Source organism: Bos taurus, chromosome 4 (assembly GCF_002263795.3).
Source record: "Bos taurus isolate L1 Dominette 01449 registration number 42190680 breed Hereford chromosome 4, ARS-UCD2.0, whole genome shotgun sequence".
NCBI classification, from domain to species: domain Eukaryota; kingdom Metazoa; phylum Chordata; class Mammalia; order Artiodactyla; family Bovidae; genus Bos; species Bos taurus.
This window is the reverse complement of record NC_037331.1, coordinates 69,722,407-69,734,948: the sequence shown is the minus strand read 5'-3', so window position 1 is coordinate 69,734,948 and position 12,542 is coordinate 69,722,407. Positions and strand designations below refer to the sequence as shown.

Below are 12,542 nucleotides of genomic sequence, written 5' to 3'. Positions count from 1 at the left end.
TTAAGGCCAGCACTGGTGCTGGACGTCAGTTGCGTAAAAGGGCTCTGTAAATTGCGGAAGGCTCGAGTCCTGCGTATTTCTGTCTCTCGGAATTGGGGCCTGCCCCCGCAGGGCAGGTGAGAAACGGTCGCGCAGTTTGAAATTAACGCTGTTGGGAGGAGCTTAATCCTCAACCCAAAGGTCCAGCCCCCTCAACCCAGGAGGTGGTCCTTACAGCAACGCTTCGATAGCTTTTCCCCGGCCCCCAGTTTTAAAAAAATCTTTGTAGCCTCTTCCACTGTGTTTTCCCTCCCCCACCTTCTCCTATCCTACCCCGTCTGCGCGGAGAACCGACTGGCCCCTTCCGGAAATACCCGAAGCGACTTCTAGTCAACGAATTACACTTAACGATCCACCACCCTAACCCTGGCCAATGTTTTTGGGGTCCACATTTCAGGTAGTCGAAAGTGGTGCTCGTTATTAGTTCCCGATTCCTCCCACCCACCCCCAGCTTTTGGAGGCACCCAACCCCAGGGGCGAGGAAGTGGGCGGAGTCCTGTTTTGGCGCCAGTCGCTAAGGCGGCAGCAAAGCAGGAAACACCCCCGCCGAGTACACTTAGGTCGAAGCCCTCAGCCCCCTGCTCGCCCTCCCCTCGGGGTACCACCAGACGCCACGCCGCGAACTCTTTAAGAGCCGCCGTCACCGCCCCCCTCCTTTCCCCCCTCCCTCGGGCCCGGGCTCGGGCTCCCGGCGGGCACTGCGCGGCGCGCGGCCCCACCCCCCCCGGGGCGCGCGCCCACCCCGCCCCTCGCGGCTGCCTGGCGTGGGCGGTGCCACCTTCCCCTCCCCCCAGTGGCGGCCCCGCGCGCAGCGCTGCTCCCCAGCCCCCCTCCCCCTCGGATGTGACTGGAGCTTGAGGCGCGCAGGGCCGGAGACGTCGCAGACCCGGGACCCGGAGCAGCTCAGAGGCGGTGAAGTCGGTGTCTTTTTTTTTCTCTAGCTTTCACTCGGTGGTGTTGCTTAAGATGCCACATAAGCCCCAGAGACCCCCATTTCCCCGCTTCCTATCCTTCCTCGCCGGACCCCGAGTCAGGACCTGGCGGGAAGGAAAGGAGAAGAGAACAGAGACCCCGTGGCGGGCCTGGCTCCGGGCCGGCGTCTGTAGTTGGTTTAGGGGATGAGACTCTTCACAAGGTTGAAAGCTGTGGCGGCAACCGCCTTATTTCTAGACAAAGCGCATTTTCCCCTCCCCTCCCCCATCCCGGACGAGGTTGAGGGGGCCTTCCTTCCCGTCCCGTGCTTGGTCGGCGACTTGGGCCTCCAGGGAGGGCGGTGCATTCTCCCGCATCCGCGCAGCCGAGTGTCCGCAGACTGCGGCGGGCGCTCCGTTACGTGGCCGCCGCGGGTGGGGAGAGGCTCGGGCCCCGTGGCGCAGTGCCCTTGAGCCCCCGCGCCGCGGCCTTTTGTTTCTCCCCTCGGATGCGCTGACCACGAGGCCCGCGCTCTCCTTTGGCGGGGTTAGGGGCCGGGCGCTAAGGCCTCTTTAAGCCGGGTGGGGTAGGGGTTTAAGGGGAGCGGATGCAAGTGCAGAAATAGCTGATTTGTTTTCATAAGTGGCACGAAATGTAACTGGAGCATCTCGGTATGTTTTAGTTTTTCAACTAGTGATTGGAAAGGTCTCTAAGAAGAAACCCAAGTTAGAATTAAATTACATAGACGACTCTTCAGATTGTTAATGTCTAGAGGAAAAATTCACACTAATTATTGTAATCGATTGGGCACTTGTCTGATTTTGAACCAAGTTATTTTGCCGGTTTTTAAAAATGCTGACTATGGTTTAAATGGGATTTGGATTGGGGGAAAAAAAAAATTGGTCAAATTTTTACCCTGTAAAGCTTTCGCGGATACTAGGTTCTCAGTAAGATTGTATAGATAAGTTACAGCACTTATGATACTCTCAGGCACGTATCACTAGTTTACGCAGAATCTTAAAACTGCTTCTCTATGGACTTGTATATATGTTTGATGACATGAGCTTACCTAGGTGGGGGTTGGAATCCAAACAAAAACTTGTATGTAGGTATCTTTTTATGTCTTACAAACTTCTTAACTGTCATGCATTTTTCTAGTAATAGCTCTTCAAGTCTGCAATAAAAGATGGCCTCCAATAAAACTACATTGGTAAGTTAATGAAAACCTAAAATATTTAAGGATCTAATTCAAACTTTTTTCCTCCCAAAATTATAACTGCATCTCTGTGGTTGGGAAATTACACCCATATATATTTCCAAGTCCCCTCTCCCCCACAACTGTTATGGGAAGTTAGCAAAAAAGGAAATTATTATATTCACTTGACTTCATGGTGTTTTGATTCATTTAAAGAAACCTAATTTGGGGAGGGTACCACAATGTGAATTTTACCAAGTATTTTTGTCTTGGAAGAAAGATACACAAATTTATGTGACATGGAGTACGGTTACAAGCATAGACAGACAAAGCAATAAAGCCTTGTTGATTGGTATACTGTTCTCTAAGTTACTCTATACTGAATTCTAGAGAAAGCAGGTATTTTCAGTATTGCCCTGTTTAAAGAATAGATATCTTGTACACTTAGATTGAGACAAAAGTCGTTGTGTCTTTCGAATTGTTTTGGTCACTGTCATATTTCAAACGTGCTTATTCTGAACTACAGAGGGACTTTAAATCATTGCTGTGCAGTTTTTTAAAATACTCAGCATGAAAAACATCACACATGTCCAGAAAAGAGAGAAGACTAGATCTTCTGAGCAATTTTTTTTCTCTCCAGCAGTTTCTTAAACCCACAGTTTGCATTCTTAGGTTTCATTAAAAGTTCTATAGATATGTTGACATATGTGTATTCAGCCATGTTAAGTTACAAATTTTAACATAAGCTCTGTGAAATAGTCACATAAAAACCACAAAATTCAAAGTTATGGTTCCCACAATATGTAATTCTAATACATTGTGTTAATAATTGCAAGTATATGAAGGTTAGTGTTTTAACATCTAAATGAGCAAAACATTTCATTTTGGTTTGTGAATTCTCCCCTTGGGTTTCACAACAAAAGGACAAGTTGGTGGGGTTTTTTGTTTGTTTCATCATTAGATTGCACTTTGAAGTCAAACATCCTGAGAAATGTTTAAATATGAAATATAAAGCCTGTCTGGTGGCATTATTTATTCCCGGTCATCCATGGGGAAAGCCCAAAGCATCTTCGAACACTTCTCAGGAATGAACTCTCTTTCAAATTTCATAATCAGTAAACTAAAATGTAGGTAATTAAATTGGCTTTACAATCACCAGTATCTAAAGTATTGGATGGGAAAGGAGCTACCTGTCCCTGAGACTGTGGGGCTGGATATATAGATACAGAAGTAGATGGCTTCTGTTAAAGTTAAATTGCTCCTGCTTACAGTTTGATAGTCTTCAGTATCTACCTTTCATTTTAAAATAATTTTGTTAGTGTTGTGAGGTAATGTGTGCTTTAAGTGGGAAAGTGAGTGGATTTTCTGTTGAAAAAGATGAACGTTTGAAACCAGCTTATGAGTGCTATAGTAGTAAATATTTTGTTTCCTCTGCTAAATTTTTTTATCTTTTAATTTTCTGTGTTTATTTTTGTCTCTTTACTCCGTTAGCCTCTTAGCTTTCGTGGACATAGTTTTTTCATTTAAGATCAGTATCTAGTAAGCTTTATGTCTATGTTAATTTTTCTTCTTTCTTCCCACTACCACTACCTTTTTTGTACTGTACAGAGGCAGAAAGTTATTGGACTAAGTACAATATCCAAGTATCTTGACAAATGAAAGTTGTATGCCCTAACATGGAGAATGATATCCAACAAAATCAGATGCTTGCTGCATTATTTAAATTTCACAGGATTTTTATTTCTTTCATAGGATATTTATTTCGAAGTGTGTGTATACACTTCTAAATGATAACGTATTTTTTAATGTCCTTTGTAATCTTGAGGCATTGGTGTTAATTTTCCCTGCTTTCATGCAATGTGCGGGATGACTTTAGTAATTGGACAATTACGATTTTTCTTAAATAACACCTGTTTTAAGGTGAAATGATTCCAAGAGGAGCATAATGTGGGGTTTCCCCCCTTAGTCTCCATTTTGAGTTACTGGAAAGTAGATTGGGATATTGGTGTCCTGCCGCTCTCAAATAGTGTTACACACACACTTAAAACCTTGTTTTAAGTGAATTTCATTGACCAGTTTAGAGTCTTTCTCTTGAGAAACCAAGAAGAAAAGGATTTTTTTTCTCATTAGAGAATTAAAGTGATCTAGCATTTTGGCCTCTTGAAGTAACAGTGTTATAGATTTGTTCCAAGTGGTCAGTAATATTTACCGAAATTGTGGGGAAACGATTTTGTCCTTCTTAAACCTACTTATGGTCTCCTTGGTTGACCCTGCAATTGATATCAGGGTTCTGAACCACATTTTCGTTCTGCAGCTATCTTTTCTCTTTTTTGTTCAGATTTTAACGTTGGTGTTTGAATTGAAAAGGGGGGTTCTTACTTAGAGTTTGGTAGCTGTATTTTTAATGGGTGTATGGTTCACCTAATAAGACCTGTCGCTGTTATTCTCCTTTGTATTAGTCTCTAGTAGTTTCTAATAGTCGTTTTTTGCTGTCCTATAGTTACAATGAGTGAAAACTACTATACTTGGTCTTGTAGATTATGTAGAAATAAAACTAGGAAAAGATAAAACAATTTTCAAGAGAAATGTCTTTGATTAAGTTATTTTAGTGAAGGGTAGAGGGGGATAGGTTTGAGCTAAACCCACAGAATCAACCATTCCTTGATTTTGTGGATTATCTGTTAACTTTTTCAGAAAGTGTTTGCCTTGGGATATAAAAGTGAAAGTTTAGGTGTTAAATGTAATGATAATATCAGCAATTTTAGGCTTTAAAATGTACTCAAAAATCAAACAAGAAAAAGACATCTCTTAAATCTCTCTCTCTTGTTTTAGCAAAAAATGGGAAAGAAGCAAAATGGAAAGAGTAAAAAAGTTGAAGAGGCAGAACCTGAAGAATTTGTAGTAGAAAAAGTGCTGGACCGCCGTGTAGTGAACGGGAAAGTGGAGTATTTCCTGAAGTGGAAGGGATTTACAGAGTAAGAAATCTCAGTGCTTTTATTATATGTTTAACTGTACTTAAGTAGTGTTTAATGTTTATTTTTAGCCTAAAATCTTTTTATCCATTTTCTCATAGGTTTCTTTGAATTTAAAGGCATCTTTAATCCAGGGTACCTTGTTTAAAGAGTCAAGTCTTTAGCCTACAATTGTAAACAAGTAGATTTGAGACTAGTTGATTACCTTGGAGAGTCAAATTTATATAAATATATAGAGTACAGGTTGCTTTTTTTAATGTAGTTGGATACTGTGCTAATTAATTATATTGTTTCCCTACAGTGGACATTAAAAAATATTGACGCTATATAAGATATACTAGTGGGTCTTAAACAGAAGTGCTCATCATAATTCCGATCCTACCCTAGGCTTACTGTTCTCCTAATCTCTAAGTAGAGCCTGGGTATTTTTTAAGCAACCTGGTTCTTCATATTCCCTGTTACTAATTGCTATCAAAACCAGTCTTTATAATGTTACTGTTTTGTGAATAACTTACATGCAAAAATTATATTCAAACTTTATCATGTACAGTTTACTTGAATTCTAATCTTACACCACAAAAACAACAAGACTGAGCAGTGACTATTGAAAATGGAAAGGTGGAGGTGGACAACAGTTTTCTGAGCTTGGTTGAGATGGGGAGTATGATGGTTCTCTTATCTACTGCTGCTTTTACCATTCACATTTAAAATCACCTCCACAGCAATTTGGGAATTATGATTTGAGTGGAAGATTTATGTTTCTCTGTTTTATTTTTGCAGTACCCTTAGTTGAGCTTAAATATATATATGTAAGTTTGTGATTTAGGCACTAGAAAAAAATTTCTTACAATTAGAACCAAGTCTGCAGTATTTTAAGTAAGACTTAACCAATTTGCTAAAGAAGTGATTACCTTCATATGGCAGACAGTTTTGTGGGTTTTGTTTATTTTATCCTATGAGACATTAAAAGCTGTTTGTATCTTACCCATCAAAACATTGGAAAATTAACTCCTCCCTCTTTCTCTCCATGGTTGAGGCCACTAGTGTGACTAAGGACCTGCTATCTCCTGTATAATGTATTAGGTAATATTTGATTGAAATAACACTACAGAATGGAGGCTCCACTTTAGCTCTTTTGTCCTCCTCTACTCTTAAGTCTGCCAATTTTAGAGTCTCAGGACATCAACAGACCTTGTTGTAACCAGAGGTTTAAAGCATCTTTCCTAGCATCTCTAAAATAATTCATTTCATTGTGTGTAGTTCTGTAAAAGTTTTTTGAATCAAAGCACACAAAGTTGGCAATCTTGTCACAAATGTTGTAGGCTGATCTTTCATATTTGGTAATTGATATTCATTTTCTTTCCAGCCCTTCTGAAAAACATGAAAATGGTCATCTTGGCCTTATATCAGGGATTGGCAAGCTTTTTCCCTAAAGAGCCCATACTAGAAGATAATCTGAGCTTTTGGGGCTTTGGCTTTCTGTCCCAGCCGCTTTGTGACTATAGTACAAAAGCAACAATAGGCAATATAGTAAACAGTGTTCTAATAATTCTTTTGCTTACGGGTTCCAAAACATGATTTTTATTTTGAAGTTTTTTTCCCAACCAATTAAAAATGTAAAAAACATTCTTTCTTCATTTCCCACTTTGAGTAGAATTGAAATCAGATCAGATCAGATCAGTCGCTCAGTTGTGTCCGACTCTTTGCGACCCCATGAATCGCAGCACGCCAGGCCTCCCTGTCCATCACCAACTCCTGGAGTTCACTCAGACTCACGTCCATTGAGTCAGTGATGCCATCCAGCCATCTCATCCTCTGTCATCCCCTTCTCCTCTTGCCCCCAATCCCTCCCAGCATTAGAGTCTTTTCCATTGAGTCAACTCTTCACATGAGGTGGCCAAAGTACTGCAGTTTCAGCTTCAGCATCATTCCTTCCAAAGAAATCCCAGGGCTGATCTCCTTCAGAATGGACTGGTTGGATCTCCTTGCAGTCCAAGGGACTCTCAAGAGTCGTCTCCAACACCACAGTTCAAAAGCATCAATTCTTCGGCGCTCAGCCTTCTTCACAGTCCAACTCTTTCTCACTTTCTTTCAGAAAAGTGAATTCTGGATCCCACCCCAAATTACTTTATCAGGTAGTGCCCAGGGTTAAGGCCTCCAATACTGTGTTTTAAAAAACGTAGTTCAGAAGCATTCTCAAACACGAGACAGTATTTTCAATTTCTGCTGTACTGTCTCATGTTTGAGAATGCTTCTGAACTACGTTTTTTAAAACACAGTATTGGAGGCCTTAACCCTGGGCACTACCTGATAAAGTAATTTGGGGTGGGATCCAGAATTCACTTTTCTGAAAGAAAGTGAGAAATTCCAAAGTGAGTTGTCTGTGTAACTTGGAAAAATATTAGCTGCATTTATTCTGCTAGTCAGGTTCAGTTACCTAGGAGGTAATACAACACATTACCCACTTAGCACGGACTGTGGAAGTAGACACAAAATGAAGTACAGATTCTTCATGTGGGGGAAGTATCTGCAGTACAGATGGCTTTTTGTCAGGTATTATTAAATTGATCTGGATAGTGGTTATTAACCAAGAACTTTTTTTTTCTTTTAAACAACACAGTGCAGACAATACTTGGGAACCTGAAGAAAATTTAGATTGTCCAGAGTTAATTGAAGCATTTCTTAATTCTCAAAAAGCTGGTAAAGAAAAAGATGGAACAAAAAGAAAATCTTTGTCTGACAGTGAATCTGATGATAGCAAATCAAAGAAGAAAAGAGATGCTGTAAGTATAAAACATTGGCCAGCAGACTGGCTTCTTTGTAAAAGGATGGCTTGATTTTTTAAAATACTTTTTAAGACACTAGTACTTCAAAAATATCATTAAAAAGGCTCTTTAAATACATAATATTTAGGATGAAAGGAGAGGCATGATTTAACCCTACATTGTGTAAATGTCCAGTAAGCACTTAAATTTCTTTAAATCATTGTGCTACTGTTATTTCGGGTACAGTGATGGATTTGGCGCCAGATGAGATAATTTCCTCTGATCTAAACCAGCTGTGTTAAATAAAAACAATACCAAGTTAGATCATCGAAAATCACTTACAATACAGTGAAAACAGTCTACATCGCACATTCTGATTATAAATCATTAGTGAGTGGTAGTGACCAAAACTTTGGCATATGATTCTTAGTATTCCCCCAAAATGCTTTGATTTTGAAGTATATAATCTTGCATAATAGTTTTTTATTGGCATGAATTGAGAAAACTGGTTCATTCACTGCGTGTGTATTTTGAACCAACCTTTGCTTTATTGATTTCTCTGTGGCTTTGGGCAAATTACATCCTTGCTTCTACCCTCAACTTTAAAAAAGTACTTTACAGGTACTCCAATAACTTAATGGCAACTCTGTCAAGATCGTAGGTGTATTATTTTTGTTTTTATAGAAGGAAAACAGATGTGGGCTATAGATTTGGTTCTGAATGCTTTAGCAACCAAAGCAAAAAGGTGGCAATGTTAAGAATCAGTTATAAGTAAATTGAAAGTCTACCACATGCTCCACAGGAGCACTATTTAATAACAGTTGTTTAGTTGCTAAGTCCTATGGTACTCTTTTGGAACCCCATGGACTGTGTAGCCTGCCAGACTTTTCTGTCCATGGGATTTCCCATGGAAGAATACTGAAGTGGGTTGCCATTTACTTCTCCAGGGGATCTTCCTGACCCAGGAATCAGACCCCCATCTCCTGCATTTGCCAGTGAATTCTTTACCACTGAGCCACCAGGGAACAATGGTTATCCTGTATTGTGCCCATGTAATGTGCCAGGCAGTGTTCTGAATAACTAAATTTGTGTTTCAGATACTTCGAAATGTCTATGAAACAGATAGTATTAATAGTATGTATTTATGGAAAATGAACCTGAATCACAAGTTAACTTGCCCAAAGCCACAGAGGTTAGGCACATCATTATAACCTAGGCAGTCTGGCTCCAGAGCTTGAGGTAATGATGTAAAAGTCTCATGGGGGGGAAAAGGATTTGTTACACTCTAGAAAATTCTCAAGGATCCCAAAAAACTTGTTTATATGGATTGTAACTTTCAGTACTAACTGCATTTGAAATTAAAGTACAAATTTATAAAATACCGTATTTTCAGTTAAGAATAACAAGGCCTGACATTTTACATTTTTGCAAATTTTGTCAGTGTTTGTCTTAATAAGACTTTAGTTCAGTATTCAGTTTGCTGTGATATGTTGCTTGGTAGAAGTATGTGAAGATTATGTAGAGTCACAGATACATGAAAAAAGGAGATCATGAAGATAAATAGTCCAGAAGGTTTCCAGCATCCCTGGGGGTCCCTCAGACCACACTTTTGAGAGCCACGGGTTTATTTTTATAAGGTTTGTTATCATTCAGATTGATTACAGCACTGATTACTGTCAATTTTTTTAAACTTTTTACGATTTTGCTATTTATAGTTTGTGCTTTTAAAAATATGTAATTTAGACTGATTCCTAGAAGTAATTTGAAATACTACTTTCAAGAGTTTATAATCATTAATTAAAAATAAGAGATTTGGGGTTTTTCCTGCCTTGTGGTGTCTTTGAAAAAAATTCTGTTTTCTTGATTTATGATTCAGAATATTTTTATAGACATCCAAATTTATTTTTTCTGCTTATAAGTTTAATGGAAATTAAAAGGTGTTTAGTACTCTTGATCTAGTCATTTGTTTCACTATCAGAAGGCTGTATGTCTTGAAGACAAATTGGAAGTTAATATTAGTTTGCTCTATGATGAAATGTGTGGAAACATTTATATAATCATTTAACTTCTTCTGAACAGGCTGATAAACCGAGAGGTTTTGCCAGAGGTCTTGATCCAGAACGAATAATTGGAGCCACAGACAGCAGTGGAGAATTAATGTTCCTCATGAAATGGTGAGTGTGAATTGCTATTATATTTTAAAGTAAGAATAGATATGTTTTTTATTAAAAAAAAAAAACAAAAAAACTTGTGAATTTTTTAAAAAACCTGTCTATCTAGGCTTTATAAATAGTTCACCATCATTAGGTAGCAAGTTGGTTTTAGTCACTAAGTCGTGGCTGACTCTTTGCAACCCCAAGGACTATTGCCCACCAGGCTCCTCTATCCATGGTTTTCCAAGCAAGAATACTAGAGTGGGTTGCTGTTTCCTTCTCCAGGAGATCTTCCTGACCCAGGGATTAGACCTTTGTCTCCTGCATTGGCAGGCAGATTCTTGGCACTGAGCCACCAGGGAAGCTCTAGGTGGAAAGTAGTTATCTGTTGAAAGAATGATTCGCGTTACTTAGCTAAAGCAGTGATTGGCAAACTGTGACCTGTCTTGCAAAATGCAATTTTATTGGAATACAGCCACAAGTAACCACATAACCCTCTTGAAGCACTTAAACATGTTTTGATTGAATTATAATTTTTTAAATGCATGGTTATCAGTTGACAAAAAAATGTTTAGGCTTTTTAACTGAATACTTTTTTCTCTCATGACAGGAAAGATTCCGATGAGGCAGACTTGGTACTGGCAAAAGAGGCAAATATGAAGTGTCCTCAAATTGTAATTGCTTTTTATGAAGAGAGACTAACTTGGCATTCTTGTCCAGAAGATGAGGCTCAATAATTGTTTGCATTGCCTTTTATATATATTTATATATATATATAAAACATGGGTCTTGGTTTTTTGATTTATTAGTGTGAAGAAATAACTACATTCTAATGAAAATCAGGTTTGATTTGTTTGTTTTGAAGTAATATTGGGAAAGTTACATTGGGTTTTTTGTTTTTTTTTCCATCTGTAGCACTGGTTACTTTGAACAAATAAAAGCTTTCTGTAGTTGCCTCCTTCAGTAGGAAATAATTTGATACCATGGTATATTATTTCCTCAGCATTAGAGAACAGTTTTTCTAAATGTTGGAGGAAATCTCCATAGTCATTACTCAATCAGAATTTAGAATTTGCATTTAACTCACATATGCCTGAGGACCATTCTAAGTTTTTTATATGTATACATAAAAGACATATGTAAATGGTTTGGAAGTTAATTTTTTTGTTGTGGTTTTTGTTTTGGTAAATATATTTAAATCACAGCCTTTCATAACCATGGATAAGCACATGTTCTGGAAGTACATCATTTTGAGCAATATAAGAAATAACTTCAACTTAGATTAAAAATTTAAGTCTTAACCTTTCAAATTAAATAATTTTGTAATTAGACACATTAAGGAATTTAAATTGGGTAATTTTTTAAAGCATCCCTATCAGAATCTGCATATAAATGCAGTTTTATATGCAGAAACCCTGGAAGGAAAATTTTTATCACTATCAACCACCTTCCCAATCAAATGAAAAAAGTATAAAAGTTCTGGTATGTTTTAATATAGCAAAGCAAAACTTAATTAAATGGACACTTGATGATTCCTTCTGGTGAACCATTGTTTTACAAGAAATTGAAGTCTCTGTGCTGTATTTAGGAAAGGTTGTGATACATGGGATGTCTCAGATTTGTTCATGGAAACCTAATCAGATAGTTTTTAAATATTGGCAGTTTACGATCTACAGGAATAAATGAGTGAACAAACTTTTCTAATCTACGCTTGACCTACATGTTTTTTCAGACTTGACTCCAATCCATTCCTTACATGAAGGCTCAATTTTCTCAGTATTTTGGGTTACTAGTTCAGCAGAAGCCAAGAAAAACAATAACTTTGTAGTAATCAGAATCTGTTATTCAACTGTATATTGTTTACTTTATTGTAAATACTGGTGAACAGTGGTCAATAAATAGTTTTATATTCCTTTATGTGATTAGACTTTTTTTTTCTTTGTCTGGTGACCTTTATGGTGGGAGTAGAGACATATTCACTGAATTAATAACATCATGTTTATAAATATGATCAGTGGTATCACTGATAGCTTACTGTGAACAGTGTCGGATTTGTGATTGCTGAAGATTTAGCTTTGGGACCAGGGTTGATCACTCAAGAGCTTTTGTGTAGCAGAGTTTTATTAAAGTAAGAAAAGGGGCAGAGGAAGCTTCTGACACAGACATCAGAAGGGGGATGGGGTATGCCCCACTAGCTAGTCTTATCAAGGCCTTATATACTTTTTTCAGACCCACTCCCACCACATACATCTTAAATTAACAGGATTAGAATGAACAATAGATTTTACTAGACCCACTCCATAATATACATTTTAAGATGACAGGATTAGTCAGAAGGTTTTTGTTAAGGAGAAACATGTCCTCTAGCAAGATAACATTGTTATATTGACTAAGACAAAGCAATGTAGAAAAGAAATTGTCTTTTTCTCCTTGAGAGCCCCAGACCCCTTTCTCCTTTTCTAGGGCTCCAGACCTGTTTGTCCTCAGGAACCCTGGACTTCTGATG

General features: G+C 38.5%; 1 protein-coding gene across 2 annotated transcripts; it reads left to right on the top strand.

The window, feature by feature from the left end:
- The first annotated feature begins 879 nt into the window (after positions 1–879).
- Positions 880–11,953, top strand: CBX3 (chromobox 3). Of its 2 annotated transcripts, none has more exons than NM_001101198.1 (6): positions 880–956; positions 2,110–2,161; positions 4,979–5,121; positions 7,739–7,901; positions 9,963–10,057; positions 10,647–11,953. In NM_001101198.1, the coding sequence occupies exons 2-6, from the start codon at positions 2,138–2,140 to the stop codon at positions 10,771–10,773; spliced, it is 552 nt and encodes a 183-aa protein (NP_001094668.1). In that variant the 5' UTR covers positions 880–956; positions 2,110–2,137; the 3' UTR covers positions 10,774–11,953. The 2 variants fall into 2 exon arrangements, with proteins under 2 accessions (NP_001094668.1, XP_024846602.1); XM_024990834.2 differs by lacking the exon at positions 880–956 and adding an exon at positions 973–1,622.
- The last annotated feature ends 589 nt before the right edge of the window (positions 11,954–12,542 follow it).

Excerpts from the sequence above, each read along its gene's own strand:
- CBX3 (NM_001101198.1), top strand. The coding sequence starts at position 2,138 with ATGGCCTCCAATAAAACTACATTG. Across the intron at positions 7,902-9,962 it reads CAAAGAAGAAAAGAGATGCT|GCTGATAAACCGAGAGGTTT; the intron begins GTAAGTATAAAA and ends TCTTCTGAACAG. Across the intron at positions 10,058-10,646 it reads TTAATGTTCCTCATGAAATG|GAAAGATTCCGATGAGGCAG; the intron begins GTGAGTGTGAAT and ends CTCTCATGACAG.